The sequence below is a fragment of the Coturnix japonica genome, chromosome 7 (assembly GCF_054131305.1).
Source record: "Coturnix japonica strain WE chromosome 7, WE-NBRP24, whole genome shotgun sequence".
In the NCBI taxonomy this organism is placed as follows: Eukaryota; Metazoa; Chordata; class Aves; order Galliformes; family Phasianidae; genus Coturnix; species Coturnix japonica.
In genome coordinates, this window is record NC_140669.1 from 21,051,232 (window position 1) to 21,072,069 (window position 20,838).

At 42.3% G+C, this 20,838-nt stretch overlaps 1 protein-coding gene across 2 annotated transcripts in view; it reads left to right on the forward strand.

The window, feature by feature from the left end:
* Nucleotides 1–516: 516 nt before the first annotated feature.
* ITPRID2 (ITPR interacting domain containing 2) overlaps nt 517–20,838 on the forward strand; it is a 40,207-nt gene continuing 19,885 nt past the window's right edge. Inside the window, exons 1-10 of one of the 2 annotated variants that reach the window (XM_032446002.2) lie at nt 517–725; nt 861–1,147; nt 1,243–1,291; nt 6,274–6,323; nt 7,196–7,252; nt 9,668–9,704; nt 10,768–10,866; nt 11,385–11,593; nt 12,531–13,240; nt 15,923–15,995. In XM_032446002.2, the coding sequence (XP_032301893.2) occupies nt 910–1,147; nt 1,243–1,291; nt 6,274–6,323; nt 7,196–7,252; nt 9,668–9,704; nt 10,768–10,866; nt 11,385–11,593; nt 12,531–13,240; nt 15,923–15,995 (1,522 nt within the window). In that variant the 5' untranslated portion in view covers nt 517–725; nt 861–909. Of the gene's footprint in view, nt 1,148–1,242; nt 1,292–6,273; nt 6,324–7,195; nt 7,253–9,667; nt 9,705–10,767; nt 10,867–11,384; nt 11,594–12,530; nt 13,241–15,922; nt 15,996–20,838 lie in introns of both variants that reach the window. The other variant, XM_085552685.1, reaches the window with a different exon arrangement.

Sequence of the window (20,838 nt, forward strand, 5' to 3'; positions counted from 1 at the left end):
AAAATGGCCTATAGGCAGAGGAGAGGTTTGGGTTTTTGGTTTTTTTGTTTTTTCTTCTTGCAAGAATTTTTTCAAAAGATTGGACTATATGGGCTTATAAAGCTGGAAAACAAAAGGATAAAGCTGGAGTCCCTTGTCTGCAGCAAGAAGCATCTAGCTAGTTATGGAGCACTATCAAGCTGATACTGCCCTAGACTTACTTGCTCCTAAACAGGAGATATGCCTGCCTGCCACAGCCAGCTACACCTCCAAGGTCCTCTGCAGGCACAAGGCCAGGCTGGGTACAGGGGCACCTGGTGCGGGGTTGCAAGCACATCTCTAGTTTTAACTTGGTACTGTCGGCGTCTCCGTATACCTCTGTTTACGCCGGAGCAGAGGCTTCTTGGTTTCAAACTCCCCCAAACCAGTCAGAAATCTGTGTGTGTGTTCCTGCTCGGTCTGTCTCCTTGTGCTTTCCCGCTCCAGCACTACGCTTCTCCGTGCAAAAAGCGCCCCGGCACCGCCGCGCCCGTCCCGCTGCTCCCCGGCCGGAGGAGCGCAGCCGTCCCCTCGGGCCGCGCTACTCCCGACGGCCCCGGGCGGCCCCGGCAGGAGGCGATGCCGCCAGCCCCATTGCCATCACGTGGCCGCCGCGTTTTCTCCCGCAACGGTATGAGGAAGTCGGAGCCGCCGTCCGCAGCCCGGCCGGGCGCAGCCTCCGCCGCCGCCTTCCAGCGGTGCGCTATGTGAGTACAGTGGAACGGGGCTCCGGGATCCGAGCGGGCGGCGTCGGGGCCACCGACCCTCGGGGCCGCCCCGGGGGAGCTGGAGAGCGGATCGGGGCTGTGGTTGAGCGCGGGCGCGGCTCCGCTTCCCCGCAGGGTGGCTGAGCGCCGCGGTCGCCTCCCGGCGTGAAGCCCTTTCTGCGCGATGGAGGAACCCGCGGCGGCGGAGGAGTGGCAGGGGGCGACCCAGAAGAGGAAGGCCTGGGCCAAGAGCCGGGACTCCTGGCAGGCGTCGGAAGCGGAGGATCTTTCGGCAGCGGCGGCGCAGCTGGCCCGCGGCGAGGAGGAGGAGGAGGAAGACGACGACGAGGAGGAAGAGGAGGAGGAGGACCGGGAGCGGGACCACCTCGCGGGCGGCAAGCTGCCGCTGGCCGCAGAAACAGGTCAGGGCGGGGGGCGGCGGGGCAGGAGACCCGGCGGGGCCGCCCCGAAGGACGGGCGGTGACTGATTGTCGGCTGTCTGCTGCTCTGTTCCCAGGCCACAGCGTGCCCAACGAGAAGATCGCGATATGGCTGAAGGACTGCAGGTTGGTCCCGTCCCCGCGCTCCGGAGTGGCACGGTGCGGGCTGCGGGGAGAGGTGCTGAACGCACGCACGGGGCGGGCTGCGGGGAGAGGTGCTGAAAGCACGCACGGTGGGGGAGCGGGGCTTTGGGCACCGTTGCTCCTATCGGTGTGTCGCTTAGCGAGGCTGAAGGCGTCCCGGCTGGGAGGAATGCATCTCGGGCTTAGGAAGACAGCGTTTTTTTGGAAGCTGCTGTGCCCCTCGGAGAGGGGCTTCCTTAACTTGAGACAGGGCGTGTGAAGTCTGTGACTGGTGCTGCCACAAAATGAGCCGTGGGTGTTTGGAGCATGCTGTCTACATTACTTTCTTCAATCTCAATCACATAAAGACATAAATGCTTTTAAACCCAGTTGTAGCGACTTTTGTCCTGTGTGTTCCTCTGTTCTGTCCTACTAACCTGTAAGGGTGTTCTTCTCTCTGCAGCAGGAAAGTAAATGTTTAGTTTTCCAATAGTTAACAAAGTTCAAGATTTCTCCTTTATTATTATTATTATATATTTTCCTTTTTGAGTGGAGCTGCTTTAAGACAAAGATTTATTTCTAAGATTAGCTGTGCCTTTATGATCTTTTGATCCAGTAAGCGGCTGAGCTGAGCTTACTCCTGTGACTGCAGTCTGGACTGCTTTATAGCCACAGTGTCCACAGTATAGTTTTCTTCATAATCTCTGCGGGCTGTGCCTTGGGGAGGGGTGTTGGCAGCAAAAGGCATGTAATCATACTGCATCCCTAAAATGTGACGGCCAGCCCTGACAGGCTGCTCTCCTAGAATGCCAAAATGGGAGATTTTCCTGATTTTTTCCCTGCAAATAGACTTGATTGGATATATCCTTAAAAGCTTAGTGGAAGAAAGATGTTTTATATTTGGTGCTTTTCTGAGCAGAGAGGGGAAAAATTGGAGTAGTGAAGGGCAAAGATGTTCCCGAGGGAAAAGTGCTTCCTAATGCCACCATAGTGCTTCTCTCTATATATGCAGGATTTTATCTAGAACCTTCCCTGGCACTGGCAGCCCTCTATTCTGGTGCAGAATTTAAGGAATAGCACAGAAGTGCAAATTATCAACACAAACACCTTACTTGGTGGTCGCAAATCTTGAAGGATAATGCAGAACTCTCTGTTTTATTTATGTCCTCCAGTAACTGTTGTTTAAAGGGGCTACCAGCACTTCTGGGGAATGTGTTTGCATCTGTGGCAGCGGATTCACAAAATGTGGGAATCTATTTCCATGTTTTACATGTAAGAAAATGAAATACAACTTTATCCCTTTGCTAACATGGAGTTGCAAGCTTTAGTTAACGCCTGGTTGTGGAACCCTCAGCAGCCCTTTCACAGAAGTCTCCTAAAAGTACAGCTCTAATGTTGTAGAGAGTATCAGAAAAATCTTGTGTTTTCCCCAGGAAGATAAACCTTTTTTTTTTTTTTTAATTTTTAATTTTTTATTTATTTAATCTCTTAAGCCAAAGTATTCAAGCTGGAGTTACCCTCTGACTGCACAGCATGTGGATACTGTCCATACCTGAGGGAGGAACCATCCCAGTTGCCTGAAGTTGTGCACAGTTGTGTTTTAAAACTGTGGAATGGTTTAGTTCCTATGTATATAGTGTACACGGGAGTGGCAGCTAGTTAAGTGCAGGGAAATGATTATTCAGCTTGCATTCTTGCAAAGTGACTTTATGTATATAAACCCTGAGCAGACTTTATCTTGATTACAATGTATATAGGAGTAAAGAGAAAGAGCAGCTTAAGAGGTGACAGAACAGTGCCACAAATACTATTGTTGTTTAAAAAAGAATGCTTGAGAAGAGTAGATGTGAAAACTTGCATTTGTTGTCATCTCAGATAGTTATTGTTTAATAACATTGCTTTTGCTTTGGAGCTTTGCTACAAAGTGTCTTCTGTTGGTTGATCACACAATCACTTTCTTAAGAGTTGGCTCTTGTATATAATCATCACTACAGGTGGCCACTCTGGTACTAAAATGTATACTAAAAATAAATACTAAAGTATTTTCTTTGTTATGTATTTTCTAGAAAAGTCATTCTAATTTTATCTGACTTCGTATAAGCTTTTGTGAAACATATATTTGCAAATGGGTACATATTAAATCTCGTTTTGTTTTTAATTGGCAGTGGCACAAAAAATGTAATATCACCCCCCTACATAAATAGATCTGTTTATAAGATATGTCCCTTTGTTTGTTTCCAAAAGCATCAACGGTGTTACAATTGAGATGAAAAGAATGACTGGCTGTCCCACAATATTCATGTTAGCAATTCGGGGCTTTTTTTGCTTGGCATGTAGATCTATTTCACATCTGCTTTGGGGAGAAGTGTAGGGTTCCTAATAGCCCATGCTACTTAACTTGGTGGCAACTTGTTTCAAAACAAACTAACAAACAAGGCACAACAACAACAAAACCAACAACGTGAGGAAGTGTTGCACTGTGACGAGAATTATAGAGGCTTCTGAAATGCAAGATGATACCCAGAGCTTCTGTTTTGCTCATGATTTGGGAAAGGCGTTTCTTTTCTTTCCCCTTGGTGGTCTGACAAGGCATTTTTAAGCAGTAGGAAAGCTTGCAGAGATTTTTAGTTTTAACTCCTGTAAGGTTAGAAGGGGAACAAAAGTGTTTGTATTGCTCTGATACAAATGGAGAAACTTTACTCAGCTGTGTGGTGTGTGCTATTTTAATTCCATGTGCATAAACTCCTCCGGTGGCTCAGGGGGTGTCAGAGGTATTTAGGAACTATGTCCTGAAGATGTGCAGGAAATGAGTTCTTGAAATGCCTCAGAAGTAAGTGTTTTTTTTTTTTGTTTTGATTTTTTGTCTTTTTTTGGCTTCACATTTAAAATAAACACAGCTCCTACCCAAGTCAGGCTGCTCAAAGCAGAGGGGTTTAAATGGCATTTACGCACCTCACAGAGCCCTGGTCCTGCTGCTGTGGGAGGGTGAGCAGGCACACCTGCAGGGGGGCACATGGCCTGCATGACATCTCTCACCTGCAGCCCGGGATTCATCCCACTCCTGCATACACCAGTGCTGCAATAAGTCTTTATTCTAATGTGACAATAAACAGGTGACTCAGCCGTGTGGGAATGCAGATGAAAAACTGCAGGACTCCTTGCCCAAGCAGCCCCATGGCTCTGGCCGCCCCAGGGCCTATGGTGCTCCCAGCCCTCCTCATGTCCTCAGCGTGAAGGTGATGGGGACACTGCAGGCCTCAATACTGTCGCCTTCACTGGGTGCCCAGGGAGAGGCCCCAGGGACTGGCTTCTGGGCCCTGCACCAAGAAGCAAAGCTGCTCCTGCCATTGTCCTCTAGTATTTGGGTGTCAGTGCTTGTCTCTGTTTGAACTTGGGTTACACCTAGCTCTTAAATGCACTTTTCCCAAAGAAAAGTAATGCACAGAAGCTGTGTACGTATGCAGGAGCACAAGCAGAGAAGCAGAAAGACAGCCAACAGAGCTGTTTTTCCTGTAGCTGCCAATGCACTGCAGTGCTAACTGGGCTTCATTTCTCAAAGAAAATGCCAGCTTTGGTGGTTGCTTGCAACTGCTGCCTGCCAGCCAGCATGTGCAGCCCTGAGCTTGGCTGATGAAGTCACCACCACTGAGTTTCTATATGGAAAAGGTGGAGGTGCTAAGGGGAGGGGTAGGAAGGGGAAGGTGCCTGTCACAGCTTGCACGTGAGCAGCGGGCAGAGGTGCTGTCACAGAGTGCTCACAGGGCTGGCTGGAGCCAGAAGGGCCCAGGAAACCTGCCCTAACTTCTTTGAAACCCTGACATGGAAGGTACACAAAAATTGAGTCCTTGTGAAGTTTGTCCTGTCACCTGCAGCACGTTGGTGTACCTGCGTGTTCCTGCTGCTGGAGCTGGCCTCTCACTGTTGCTTGGCTTTGCTTTACACATCAGCGTTAGCTTGCTCTCTATCAGCAGGCAGAGTGTGGAAACTCTAAGCTCTTTTCAGAGGGGGAAAAGGAATTGGAAAGTATAAGATCTGTGAGAAAGCAGGCACAAACTTTCATTGCTTAATTTGGCTGACACCAAAACAAGTACTGTATCAGATCACTGTTTGCTTTAAGTTCCTTGGTCTGGTTTATGTGTTTGTCTAATTAAAAACCCAAATGAAATGTATGTAATATTGGCATATAAATTGTCTGCTTTTCCCTTCTTTATGGGTATTATATTTCTGAGTTTGTTTTGGGTTTTGAGCTTTATGGTGCTACTTAACAGTGACAGGTCTATCTGGTTAGACATGTCTCAGATACAAGGTGTAGAAATACCCAGAGAGTGTCAACAAATCTCATGTGAACATGGGAAGGGATTGAACCTGTCAGTTGTGTGATTTCTGCTGCTGATTCTGGACATGGTAAGATTTGGCAAATCCGCTGGAAGGAATACTTTCAAGGAATAGTGATGGCAGAGATCATCCAAATAAGAGCTGTAATGTGTCTGTAAAATACCAGCACTTGGGACATGACAGCTAACACAGCTGTCAAGATTTTATCTTGTTTCTGATAAGCGAGTACAGCTTTTTACCTCTCTCTTCAAAGCCCCAGGTAAATCAATGGTAAGAAGTTTTTAATGTCTAGAAAATGGGTAAGGCTTTTGTCACATAAATGAGATTGAGGTTTTCCGTTCAAAACCCCATATTCATGGTTTTAGGGTGTTCTTGGAGGTCCACAATTTTCCTCGATAGAGGGCTGGCCCTGAAGTATTTCCACCAAGTTGTGTTGCAGCATTACAGTTATCAGGAGATTTTGCTTTTTTTCCCTATTTGCTTAGAGGGCTGGGGATTGCTTGGGAAGTTATTGCCAGTCCTCATATGTTTGCGTTCTCTGGGGGTGGAGGGAGGGACAACTGCTGCTATCACAAGCTTGTTGCACGCTGTAAGGAAGGACATGAAGCAGCAAGTTTTTAAGCTGGTATTAATCTCTTCTGTGGTTTCAGAACGCCTCTGGGAGCCTCCCTGGATGAGCAGAGCAACCCTCTTTTGAAGGGTAAGGAAAGGCTTTACCTACTGGGATCTTTTTCTTCTTCTTTTTTTTTTTTTTTTTTTTTTTCCTGGGAAGCATGCTCTTGTGTATGTCCGTCTGAGACCTTGGCAATTTATCAGTGGTACAACAGCCTAGTCAGCACTGCTGGGCTATTCTCACTGGCAGGCAGCTGTGCCTAAGAAACTTAAATATTTCTGGAGACTTTAAATCTTAAAAAAAAAAAAAAAAAAAAAAAAAAAAAAAAAAAAAAACCACAAAAAGAATGGGGGAGTTTGTTAATTTTCTCTCCGAGCTGGCAAGTGTTTGATAGTCTCTGTGTCTAATAACTCAGGTTGCCACACCTGAAAATTTTACTATCTGAGTAGCTCTGAATACTAAAGTTCAAAGTACAGTGAGAATTTGCAGTTAGTGACACAGTGTGGAGGAGTTACTGACTTTGTCTGAAGTCTTTGCTTGAACTCTTAATTTGGGATAGTGAGAGAGAGAGAAGAGAATGCCTAAGCCGGACTCAGAATCCTCCTGGTAAGATGTCTGGAGGCTAATCCATCAGCAGAAGGAGCAGATACGGTGGGTAGTACCTCCAGGTTTACACTCTAGTTTGCTCGAAGTCTGACTTGTGAATGCTTCTGAACACAAAAATAAAGTTGTGCTCAGTGCTGGAGTTGTTCTCTTTCAAAAACGAAAATTAAGTTAATAAATGTGACTTCTCATTGCTTAGTGCATTTTTAGTGTATGAGTAATGCAGGGATTGTAGATATGGTCTAGTTATATCCTGTTGTGTCAATTGAAGTGTCTTGTTAGTATCTTTAGTTAAGCTGTTGAAAAGAAAACACTGCATCATGGTAGTTGTTGAACGGCTAACTGTACATTTTCAGGCATGCTGGTGAGAAATGGAGGAAGTTTTGAAGATGACTTATCCCTGGGAGCCGAAGGTGGGTGTGGCAGGATTATGACTTTTTCTAGTGAAAAAAAGAATCGTGTTCAGTCATCTGATTTTTGTTTTGAAAGACAGCATTTTCCTTCTGGTTAAAGGCAGTTGATAAAGCTAGCCAAAAATAATAAAAAAAAAACAACAACAGCATGGAGCACATAGGAAAATGCAAGAAGCATTTTTCTTAATTAGGATATAGCCTTTGCTAAATGTGCTGGGCTAACCTGAAGGTCAGAGTCAACTCTGCATACTCTTCTGCCCTCACATTCTAATGCCCACAGCTGCAGCACAGCCCCAAGCACTCACTGGTCCTGTGCAAAAAGTGCTTTCCCCTACTTGTTTGTCTTGTCCATGGCTTACTCTTGGCAGTTGTGCATGCACCACTTCCACTGAAACCCTCGGGAGTGGCAAGTGCGGGGTTTTGAAAGAAGGAATGGAATTCTGTCAGCCAAGAGGCAAACCCATTAAGAGCAGAGTGCTTTTAAAAATGAAAATTACCAAAGCTGAGTAAGACCTTTGAATCAACGGTGTTATGTACCCTTCTGTCACTAGCTGCTTCCTTTCCTTTTCTTTCTCTTCCCTTTTTTAAAGGGAAGAAGATGTGGCTGTTCGTGCTGGACATGTTTGGTTTTGCTTCTCTTGCTACCATACTCCATTTGTCCTGAGGCAGAGGTGTCTGCAAACAAGCAGCTTTTAACAGGAGCATCCACAATAAAATGGCATAAAGCAGTCTCTCAAACTGGTTTTCAGTCTGGTCTGCAGGATAGGAGCTGTAAAGCTCTATCTTTTATCAGTTACAAATAAATTTTAAAATAGCCTTCATTCTTCAGTAGTTTTTTAAACTATGGCTTTCTAAGTGTCAGAATTTGCATACTTGAAAGCCCTATAGTCCGCAGCTGTATTGCCAGTGATTTTAGAGCAGTGTGATAAGGCCTGAAGAAAGAGGTATCTCTAATTTTTAACGACTCAAGACTTCTGAGAAAAACAGTTGATTTGATAATGACCTTAATCTGATAATCACGGAGGAGCAGTACTTTATTCACTCACTGCAATAGAGTAAGTAGGATTTTTTTCCCCTCAGTCTTTTCTACTTATAAGCTTCCCTTCAGTATGAGGATTTCGTAGGGAAAATGTACTTTTAACAGTCATCCCAATTGTGAGCATACAACTAAGAATGCGTTTTAGAAAATCATATCACTTTTTTGTTTCATCTCCCCTACCCCCATCATTCTCAGGGATTTCTGTACTTAGGAATCCTTTATCACGATTTTGGCAGACAGTCATTTCCATCTGTTCAGATGACTAAGATTTCAGTGCTAGAGTTGCTGGTTCATTTCCATGTGTAAGGGCATTAGTGCTGCTGCAGGGCTTTGCTTCCCATTAGAGAACAACAGACAACAGTGCTGCATGCCTCGCTGTACAGACAGCCCCTTTGGCTGGTGTGAATGGCCTGCCCTTGTGCCTCTGGTTGCCTGACTCCAGAGACAAACCAGAGCCCTGTGAGAATGGCACAGAGGGCACTAGAGAGGATCCTGTAACCTTGGTGCCCTACTGTGCTGTTAGAGCCCAAGGTTTAGCAGCTGGAACTAGTCAACAATTAATGCGTGTCAATGGGCTTGCTTTCGTACTGAATTAAAATATATATATATTTTTTTTTTTTTAAAAAGGGGGGGGGGGGATGCAACTTCTGTGTTTCATATATATATATTTGAGTTCCTTTGTGATGTCTCCGGAAGTTATAAGGTCCCTGTGTTTTATTCCTTGTTGCTGAGTTGCTGGCAGAAGGCTGGTGACCATGTACATGGCCTCCATGGTTGACCTTCCTCGAGTCCACTTGACTCCTTGCATGGTGATGGGTGCCATCAGTTTCATGGACTTGGTGCAGCTTTTGTGGACTGCATGGCTCAGAGAACTAGGTTCAGGCCCTCTGTATGGAGCTAGCTGCACTGGTTTAGATGCTCATGCACATGGTATCAGTTACCTGGCCATGGGCACCAGCTGCTCTTCTCTTTCTAGCTGAGCAGTCTTTACGTGACCACATCTTTACTTTCTCCTTCTCCTTTTCACTGTGACAAACCCTTCAGCTGGTTATTATGTCTTCGATTACAAAGCAATAAATTGTCTGTTTATACAACAATTACTAACTTATTGCAAGCAAAATTTCAAGTTTATATGATTTATTACAGCAAGTAAACAGTCCACGCAAACTTGTATTTTAGACAAAGCCTGAGTAAACTGGACTGCCTGAGTAAACTGGACTGTCTTTATATTTGTCGTAAACTAGGAACACTTGGCAATCCTATTTATATGGAAAGAGAGTATTCATAGAAGTGCTTGTTGGCTACTTTTTCATGTTGGTTGTGGGAAGTGTAGTTGTCAAGAGGTTTGTGCTTAACATTGTCTTGTTTCCCTACAGCTAATCATCTGCGGAGTGATACCCAAATGGAAACGTGGTAAGCATCTTTTGTTTGTTTGTTTGTTTGTTTTGTTTTAAGATCCGGATAGCATGGGAACAGCTAATATGAAATGCAGAAAAAAATGTACATTTAAATTCTTCCAGCAGTCCTGAGGTACATTTTTGAGATGATGGGGAAAAGCAGAGAAAGAACGAACTGTAAATAACTACAGTATGATTTACCTTCTTTGGCTTGCTAGTCTCTGACCACTTCAGGAACAACAAGGCAAGACTGGCTTTACCTTTTGGGGCAGATGTCCTTTGGTAGCAGGGAAAAAAGACTCAAAGAGTAGAGGCTTCTGCTTCATAAGGACAGCTTCTGAATGAAATGTGCTGTAGTTAAAAGCTGTGAGTTGGCTGGAACACCATGACCTGTATGAGCAGCAGCCTTATTGCTCCTCCTGAGCCACTCTTAGGTGAATCCTCTGTCTTCTTGAGTTTCTTAGTGGCTGTTCCTGCTGTGTGGGTACTAGGATTTGCAGGATAAAAATCACATCTGGAAATTGCTTACTCCCCAAGTGTAAATAGGGTTTGGGGCATGAGGTACCAGTGAGTGTGGAGGAGCTAGCCAGCATTCTTTCCAAATGCAGGAAAGAAACTGGTCTGCAGTACCTTTTGAAAATACTTTTTTCTGTTTACCCAACTTGCAGCTTCTTCAGCTTCCCCAGCCACCTGCTGGGTGCAGCAGGGGTGAGGCAGGGATGCACTCTGGCCAGTTAGTCCTGCTGGAGCCAGTGGTGGGCAGGCAGGAGAGGGCAGGGTGACACCTGGCTTCCTCCTGGTGCAGGGGTGGGATGATGGAGGGAGGGTTGGCTGAGGGATTTGTTTTCTCAGCTTGCATTCACCTTCAAATCCTTACTCTGTGTACGTTTTTACTGAGATGTCTCAGGGTTCATTTTTGCTATTGTATTTTTATAAGTGACATGGCTAATATAAACCAGATAGTGCCAAATGGGGGAACAGAAACTCAGCAGCACTGGAGACAGAGCACTACTCTGAGACAGAGAATCAAATCCCTGAACAGAACCTGTTTATTGCAGTGCTTTCTGCTTTGTTGACAGCAATGGTATGCTGGCGAAGGAGAAGAGACTTCAGTTTCACCAGAAGGGGAGAAGTATGAACTCTACAGGCTCTGGAAAAAGCAGTGCAACTGTTTCAAGGTAAAATAGTGCTGTGCTTTGAAGGTCGTGGCACAGTTCAGTGGAATTTGGCTCTGTTTTGCTGGCAAAACTTACTACTTCTGTTCTGTTAAATGGACTTGGCTTGATTTATACGAATTATTGCATTTAATAGCTGAGAGGGGAATTTTCATTTGGTTGCTTGAAAAACTGCTATTTGTTTTCTGTTGTGGTTTTCAATAAACATGGATGAGCCTGAGCCTAGGCCTTAGAAATGTCTGAAATCTTAACAACATCTTAAGATTGGAGCTTTGCAGTGCAAGATTTTTATTTATAAATAATGGAATTGGATCTGAGCTTTGTCTGGGCTTGTGTGTCTAGTAGTGTGAACCAAAACTTGGGATTCAGATATCTCCGGAATTATTTCCTTAAGTAGACTGAGCTGTAAGAGTCAAAAGTTCAATAGACAAAGCTGGTTAGTGGGCTGATCTGAAGTTGGACAGAAGGCACTTGTCCTAAAAGGAGATGCATAGACAGTAAACATCTTGTCATTTGTCTAGTGTTTCTGAGTTACTGGAGCTTTATGAGGAAGATCCTGAAGAAGTGCTCTATAACCTGGGATTTGGAAGAGATGAACCAGATATTGCTTCAAAAATTCCAGCAAGATTTTTTAACTCATCATCGTTTGCCAGAGGGATAGATATCAAAGTGTTTTTGAATGCCCAGATGCAACGCATGGAAGTGGAAAATCCAAATTTTGCTTTGACAAGTATGTATGTTTTTGAAGCAAAGTTTGTTTTTAACATTTTTAACTATGTAAACAATCTCAGATGGAGGTATCATATCTGGCAAAAACCCCGTACCGTCTAAAGGTCAAATTCCATTCAGAATCTGTAATGAGACGCATGTGTGGTTTTTAAATATGGAAGAGATGACTGCTGATGTTCACCTTGGGATGAGGGAAGATGATCTATAGTGGAGAGAAGAAATAAAAAGCATCCTGTAAGATGTATATTGCCTTCTGTTTTGTATCCTTGTTGCTTTCTTCTATGCTTGTCTTCTATTATAGCTTTAGAGTATGGAAACGAAACAAATAGCAATATCTGTCTTTTTCATGTGTTCTTTAGAACTGAGTGGGAGTTGTGAAAGCTGTCAGCAGTGACCTACTTCTGTAGTTGTTGAAGTCTGTGCCAGCATTGCTGTTGACTAGGACAGGGTCTTTGTTAGGTCAGGAACAAGTATTTCTGAAACGAGGGCATAGCTGAAATGTCCTATTTTACTGGAACTGCTCTGTCCATCTACAAGCACTCCTTTTCCTGATGGTACTTTGTAAATTAACTTGCAGTTGCATGTTTGTGTTTTGGTTTTAGTTTGTAAAGGCTTTCCGTGCTGTTTTCATTGTGCATTTACTAAATACTTTTGTGAAGTTTTTTGTTGTTGTTTTTTTTTTTCCATTTCTTTGTACTATGCGGTATCCCTTTCAGGTTACAGAACTAGACAGAGTTCATCTCCTGACTTGATATAAGTAGAGGGAGATTTGATGAGGTGGGCGGGCACTGGTTATGATGAAAGCTCTCTCTCCAGATACAAGGAGAAGACTAACTAAATAACAATTCGAACAGCTGCGTAGAAATGGATCAGCAGTTTTGAGCTGTGATGACACCAAAGTTCCTCTTAAACTCCATCTTATATTTTGTCTTGTGCAGGTCGTTTTCGCCAGATTGAAGTGCTTACTACTGTGGCCAATGCTTTCTCCTCCTTGTATTCTCAAGTCTCTGGGACTCCTCTGCAGAAAATTGGTAGTATGAATTCAGTGTCTTCCAGCAAAGAAGCATCCAGCCCTCCTCCCTTAACTCGCAGCAATACAGCCAGTCGGTTAATGAAGACCTTGTCCAAGCTTAATCTTTGCGGTGCACAGCAGACTGATAGTAGTGGCTGCTCAACGCCTTCACCTGTTGAAAAAGGGAAGGGTCCAGATGAGACAGAGAGTAAGGAAAATGATGCTAAAAATGACTCTAAGTTGCCAAAATTCTCCAAAAAGAAAGATTCTTCCTCTTTTCTGGCTACTGTAAAGGAGGAGATATCCAGTAATCAGACAGATGCTACAGACACTCACAGACTTGAGATTGTGCCTGCTGGAACTGATGATAAGGATGAGAATACTGTGTCTGCAATAGATGTGCAAAATAGCAGGCTGGTAAGCCCCCAGGACAGACAATGTGAAGAGCCTGGTGTTCTGGACCCTTCCAGCCTCAGTAGCAGTTCCAACATGCCTAACAACACCACGTCTGAAAGTGGTGCCCCAGCACAAAGGCCATCTACGGCATCACTGAGTAGAGAGCCCTGCATGCCTCTTGCCAACCCCTCTGTAATGAATCTAATGCTTCAGCAGAAGGACTCCTTTGAGATGGAGGAGGTAGGTGGATGTATGACTTTGTTTTTGGGTACAGTTTACATAGCTTGCTGGCTGCCAGCAAAGGAATGTTTTCTCCTGTGTACTTGAGAGAGTTTTCTCCAGGGATGCTTTACATTCTCTGAATGGTAGGACAGATGTCACTTTCTTTTTGTAGGTTGCTGTAATTGCGCCTTTCATTTAAGCATTGTTGATAGCAATAATGTTGTTCTTGAGTCAGTATGAATTTTCTAATTTTTTTCATTGTCCCAAAGGGGTTCTAATTCTCAGGTTTCTAGAAGTGGTTTGTTGACTAGGCTAGTGAATGTGCAGCCTACAAATTCAAAAACGCATTTAATATTTAGTTTTTGCATAGATTCGCTGATTGGATTGCAAGATCTCTTGTAAATTAGCAAATGATTTTGTGGGTGCTTTTTGAATGGCTGTTAGCAATCCAGAAGCTAACGTTTTCATGTATGTGAAGTAGATGTATAAATGAAGGATTGTGATTTCTTTGCTGGAATGAGTGAAGAAAAGTGTTGATAGGAAACTTCCAGAGTTTTACAGAGAATAACAAATTGATAATTTAGAATATATTGTGCCTACTGTTGCATTGGCACTGCAGGCTTTTGAGTCTCTTCTAGATCAACTGATGTTACAGCTGAAGGTGCTCACTGAGAGGAAAGAAATAATCCAGTGCCTTCTGGTTCCTGCCATTTGTTTGCATCTCTGTGCCATCAGCCACATGTTGTGTGGCCATCTACTGAACAAGAACAGAGGACTGATCCAATTGAGGGGAGGAAAAGAAGCCCTGTGTATCTTTATTTATTTTTACTGGGTAGTTTTCAACTAGATAATTTCCTTGACGTAACTTGTTGTATAGCTGCATAGATACTTGTGTTGGCACAATGGGAGGGGTCTGAGCGGCAGTGCATTTTGCTGTGTTCTTGATAGCTGAACTGGTTTCTTCCATAGTAGAGGAGAAATCTGTATTTTCTCATTCATAGCCAAAGCTGTGATAATTTTTAAAAACAAACAAAAAAATTTATTTTTCATAGTAAATTGGGCTACAAAAGGCTGTGAAATGAAGAATGCTTACCAAATTCTGCATAAGCCAAATGCAATGCATTTGCAATTTTGGTTGATAGAGTTTGCAGTGATGCCAGTCCATAAACACAGCTGTTTTGGCATGATGACATATGATGTAGGTTGGAGTTGTGGTGAATTTTTGTTTATGCAACCAAGTATATACGTATCAACTGGTAGAGGGATTCAGTTTTGTTACAGAAACTTTAGAACAATACTTGGCAGCTTGATTTCATTTTTGTGCGTCTCTTAAGCAGAGTCTAATTAACAATACACTTCATTAGAAACTGAAAAATAACTCCTTCCAAAGTTTTCACAGCTTGATATGCGTAACAAAGATGACAGATATATCAAGGAAGCTCTTTGCATGAGTATGAATGCCTTGGAGGTTCGCGTGCCATTAGGAAGTCTGTTGCTGGGAAGATAGCTAGTGTGGGAGTGAGTCAGGGCAGGATTTCCCCCCCAGACTCCCTCTCCTGAGATGACCAATTAGAGCACGAAGGTCGCTTACTGGCATCAATACTGGCTGAAGGGACAGGGCAGGACAAGTGCTCTGCGCACTTGTTGGGGTGCTGTCTGCCAGCCAAGGACAGGAGGTGGAAGATATTTAGATGAGAAGAGGCTTCATGAGTTGGAGGTAGCAAATTTAGCCATCGGAAACCAGAAGGTTTAAGATAATCAAGATATCTTTCCTGAAAGGCTAGTCTGATCTAGCCTTTAGTCTGATCAAAAGGGCTTGTAAGATTACTTACTGTTCCTTCTTTTGGTGTTGGTGCTTTTGTTTGTTTCTTTGGTTTTGTGTGTTTGTGTAGTTTTGTGTAGTTTTGTTTTTTAATTAAAAACTTAAATATTTTTCCTAAACTTAAATGGTGAACTTCTCCTATGCTCCCCTGCTTTTGTCAAAATAATCATTTAGCTCTTTCATAATACAGCCTTCGTCTCCTCAAGGAATAGAAGCCTCTTGTTTTATTATGTAAGAGTAATGCTGTTCACTTATTAACAGTGAAAAGTTCAGGCCAAGTAGTTCTCAAAATCTTTGTTGCTGAAAAAAGGCATTCTTGTGGCTGCTATACACATGATTTCGATACAAAAAGAGTTTCTCCTTTAGCCAAACACTAATTTGGGCTTCAGACTGTTAGTATGCTGATTTTACATTTTTAATTTAATCAAAACTGGAAAGGAAAATGTCATTGTTAATTTTGAAAATAGATAGACCATTAGAGGGGAGAGTTAGGGAGTTAGTTGGATTGGGGGTTTTGAGCATGTAAGCTTTTATGTGAACCATGAGTTGTTTTTTTTTCTGTTGCACTGACAACAGAAAGTGATAGCTTTTGAGCTAAACAAAGGCCTTCCTGTTGAAATTTGAGGCGTATTCCTTTCATCATTTGAATGGCTGTCAAATAAATGCTTTCTTAATAATGCTGTTTCACAAAGCGTTTAAGTAATGGGATTAATTTTCATGTAGTTTTGTTTCCTATTTGAAATCTGCATGACTTTGCATGTTATCTTCCTGTTTTGTACTGGAAATACACAAGTTACATTTCTATAAGCAGTAATGTGGGGAAGCCTGGAGTAGCACAGGAACCAGTTGGCCTCACAAAACATTCCTCTCCTCTATAGATTCAGAGTACAGAGGGGGATCTACCACACATTCCAGCTTCTCACCAACTGGCAGTGACCAAGTCAAGGAAAGGTGAGTAGATTTCAACTTATAGGAGACAGCAGTCTACTGAGATTCCTTCCTGTTAGAAATGCTGATTCATGTATTTAAAACTTCTAAAGTTTCTCTTCTCTTTAGAGTAAATTAAAAAAAAGATTTGGGTTTCATTTTCAGTGAAATCACAGTACATCATTGCAAAGTGGCAACCAAATTACAGGCAAGATGACAGCACTGTAACCTTACTGCCTGTTTGCACTTTTGTGCCACTGATAATAGCTCAGAGAAACAGACATGTTAATTCAGATTGAATGGGATTTTTTTTTCCCCTAGCATATCCTGTAATTTAAGATATCCATTTAAACTAAAATTATAATGTTTTAAACCTAAATTTCATGATATGTTTAGCCTTTGCCAATATGCTACTGATCTATCTGAACCTGGTCTGCAGAGAAAACTAGTATGCACATGGAAATTGTATTCCCTCATGTAACAAAAAGTGCCCTGGCTCTTGTGGCTCACATGTGCTTTCATCTCTAATTGTTATTTATATTTTATGGTTTTGGAAGAAGGAAAAGGCTGATGTTTAATTTTGACTGTTACTGGCCCTTATCTGAAGTTGGAAAGTGAAATCTGCTCTCTGATGTCTACATATAATTAAAGAACTGGATCTAGATGTGTTTAGCAAGATACCTAGCTTTAGTGCAATTTCTTGGTGAAACAATGTAGCTATCAATATAAGATGCTGAAGAGAGATGCAGAAAATTTTCTTAAGGCACAGAGATTCTCATTTACCTCTTTACAGATGAACTGAGTCTTGTGAACTGTCAGCTGAATTGCATTAGTATGGTTGAACATACTCAGCACCCTTTGCTGAAGGTTGATGATTGGCTACTAGGGGTATGTTGTGCTACAAATTCATCAGTGTTTTGTACAACACAGCATTGCACACCCAGATCAAATTCTATAATCACAGAATCACCAAGGTTGGAGCAGACCTTTAAGACCATTCAGTCCAACTGTCCACCTGTGTCACCAGTATATCCCACTAAACCATGTTCCTCAGTACACAATCTGAACATTTCTTGAACACCTGCAAGGATGGTGACTCCACCACCACCCTGGGCAGCTCCCTTTCCAGTGCCTGACCACACTGTGTCATGAATACAGGGTAGAAGGAAGGGCCACCAGAAACTGCATTTCTAACTGCTCCCAGCATTTCCCCCCAGTCTGTATTTTAAAGTTAATGATTACATGCTTTCAGGCAATCGTTTGCCTGTGGTTAAAGCTCTCGGGTAATAGATTAGTGCAGGTAACATGACAGAAATGCACTCTTTATAGGTCAGGTCTCTTATTTCCCTGGTCTTGGCAGCTACAGAAACAGTTTTTCAGAGAAAGGTCACTAATGGTGGAACTAAGAGCTGCAGTCAAGGAGGATAAATTACAGATGTATTTTTCCTTCTCCTAAATGGTCAGTTTTATATTTTTGGTTCCCACTAGCTATCTTACCTTAAAAAAAGAAAAACTATGATTCTATAAAAATCATTTTGAGTTAGAAGGAACCTTCTGGATTGTATTACTATGTGCGTGAACAGCACTGAGGCTACTGTGGCTTAGACTCCTCATCAGAGCATATTTCTAATGTCAGGATAGCTGTGGTTATAAGTGGTAGGCTTGTTTCACAGTGGCTTCTAAGTGATTGTTTTGCTGCAGTAGTGTCCTTATTAAATAGGTGATGGATCTGCAAAGAATTCTGAATCATATTGATGCACTATCTTGATGTACTTCTTCGGTTATGTATTCTAAGCTGTGCTGAACTGAAGTAGCTTATTTATTATGCTCCAAACTGGCATTCTGTTCTTGTTGCGCAATTCAGATGTGTATATCTTTTCTTTTTGCTCACAGATAGGTTTGAGGCTTTTTTTAGGAACACAGTAAGCTTCATGTGCTTTTTACTGTAAACACACAGTGCTGTTAAATGTCCAGCATTTAAGGAAGAAAAAAAACACTTCACTCACCTTTTGCAAAGTTATCTGGAAGGAAGGCTTGTTAGTTGGAAGACAAAATTCTTCCTGACAAGACAAATATAGGCACACATAAAGAACAAAATATTCTCAGAGTTTTTTTGTGCTGAGTGTTTTGTTGCTGCCATAAGTAGCTTTGTCAAATTTTGGATTGACAGAACTATTTCTTTTAAAGCATCTGACACACAAAGTCAAAAACAGTAACTAATTTTGAAAACGTAGTTCTTAAAAGTGAAGAAAGCAGATCATTGGCACTTCCTGTCCTTAGTGTATTGTTTTATTTATGCCTTTTAGTGGTTGCAGTTCCAGAAGTAGACTGGAGATATGGGGGAGTGAAAAGGAAACGTTTGGAACAGATTTAGTATCTGCAGGAATCAGTGTTTGCACTTCCAGAAGCTAAGAAATCCCTGGGGACTTTGAAGAGTTTCTTGTCCTGATGGTGCTGAGCTTCATTGTGTGATCAATATGAGGAGAAAGAGCAGCAGGTCTTAAATCCTGGAATTGAATACTTCAAAGTTGGGAGTATCAATTTCTTAATAATCACACGAAAATCAGAGTGTATAATGCTTTGCCAATACTGTAGGTACAAGAAACATAGATGTTAAAGAGTTTCACGGGCAGTTTCCATGTATTTCTCCTCCTCTATCAGCAGCAGAGTGATGCAGAACATGAGCATTTGATAGGACAGTTTCAATCTGTGGAATTGTCAGTCTGCTGGTAGGTGAACGTTATTTTACAACATACAGAATAGATGAATTATTTTTAATAATTTATTATTCAATAAATGTTTAATTAATAATAATAATGTTTAATATTTAAATAAATAACTGTTTAATCTGTGCTTTCATGTTCTGTAAACCACAGACCTCTTTCTTCATCATCTGTTTCTGCTTAGAACTTTGTCAGCGTATTTACTGTATTTTTGAATACCCACATTGCTCTGGCTTGCATTCAGTGCCTAAAAATATTTGATGTTTTATGCAACTTGAAACAATCATCCGAGGGGCATTTCAGTCTCGTGCTCTGTTTAACTGGGACACGAGTTTTATTGTTCCTTTTCTTCTTTTCATCTTGAATGGTTCATCTTCCTACACTTTTCTCCAGCCTCAATGCTGAGTTTTCTGCATTCAGGGCTAGGAGAGAGGAGCCATTTCTGGTTAGCAGTTCTTTGTCTTAAGATTCTCTGCTGCCAGGGGGCATTTTAGTCAAGATCTAGAAGAAACTTTGTATTTTAAAAAATAAAAACTGAATGTTAATCTTTTCCCCTCATCTGCTTGAATCTGAAAGACATCCAAGTGACATGGAGCAGGTTGGCACTTCAGGGTCAGGAGTTGACAGGAAAGATGGATACCACTATGTATTAGCATATCACAACCTAGTGATTGATCTTTCCAATTTTTATGGAGCCAAGCATTATCATTTCACTTCTGAAGTAGAGATTCCTGTTTGTTAAAGGTTTTTACTTCATTTATATGGAAAATGCTGAGAATTTGCAAGAGAAGGATTTGGTAGAGGAAGACTGCTTATTAAAATGTCTTCTCTGATTTTCTTTAAATTAAAATAAACAAACAAACAAAAAAACCCCCCAAACCCTAGCATCTGTATAACAGGAAGGGATGGCAACATTAAAGGATGTATCTGTAGGTGGCATCAAGGATGTTTGATTCTGCTGATGTGGTGCTAATTTATTGCCATGGAAAATGATGGTGGGGCAGGTATGAGAGCCTCTGGTCTTAACTGACTATTTACATGGCAGTACCTTTCAGTAAGGTAAGGCTGTCAAATCATGTGTGTAAATTACAGGCCCTGTGGAAAATGGTATAAAACACTGATTTTTACTTCAGTATGCTCTTTCCTAGGAGAGTTAGACTTATATAGGGAGATGTACATATATCTAGTATTTCCTCTTTAGCTACATATTTTTCTATGCAAATACATGCATATGTGTTTGTAGATGCATGACTAAGAAACAGAAAGGCAGGTCAGTATTTTCATTGGGCAATAATAAATTTCATGTACATGAAACCAGACGCCATTATATACACTGGTGCACTGTATTGAGTGCTTGCTAAGAGCCAGGCCAGTTCTAGTGAAGTAATTCCTATTGTCTTTACCAGGAGCTGGGTGGGGATGTCTGCCTTGTGGTAAAAAATTGTTTATCATTGCAGGATATTGTGGCCACCATGATAACAGAGTAGCAGCACAATTCGACAGGCACTCCCTAAAGCTGTATGAAAACATTGATGTAAAAGTTGAAAGGGCAGTTGGCCAGCTGTTCACCAGCTTCTGTGCCTATGCAGACTTATTTTTTCTGCATTGGTAAAATGTTCTTCAAAATTAATAATTTTAATATAAAATTAGATCTGACTATCCAACAGTTTCAAAACACTTTTCATAATGCATTCCAATGTGTTGAGCTGTGAACTGGGTTTAATTATATGATGACAGTTAAGTGGTGGAAGGAATGTGGGGCAAAATCCTGTTTTCAGCTACAGAGGGTAGAACAGTGAGCTTCCATAAAGGAATGAGAATGTGGTGGGGTGTAGAGGCTGAGGGCTGCTGTGGTATCATCCAGTAGCCAAACTCTTATAGTCTACTGAGGATTAGAGGTGGGATGGATTGCCGTCTTTCTGAGCAAGATGGTCGTGGTGGTGTGAACTAAACCCTGAACTTGGAAAGTGCCGCCTGTGTCCAATTAAAAACAGCACTGCCATGTGGCACAGTACTGTGGGACATACTAACACCTCCTGGCCAAGGAGATCTGTGGTACACTGCCTGCACTAGAGCACAGCACTCTTGGGTAGCTCCAGGGATATGGGAGTCTTTTTAGGCTGTTTGAACGTTTCTCTACTATA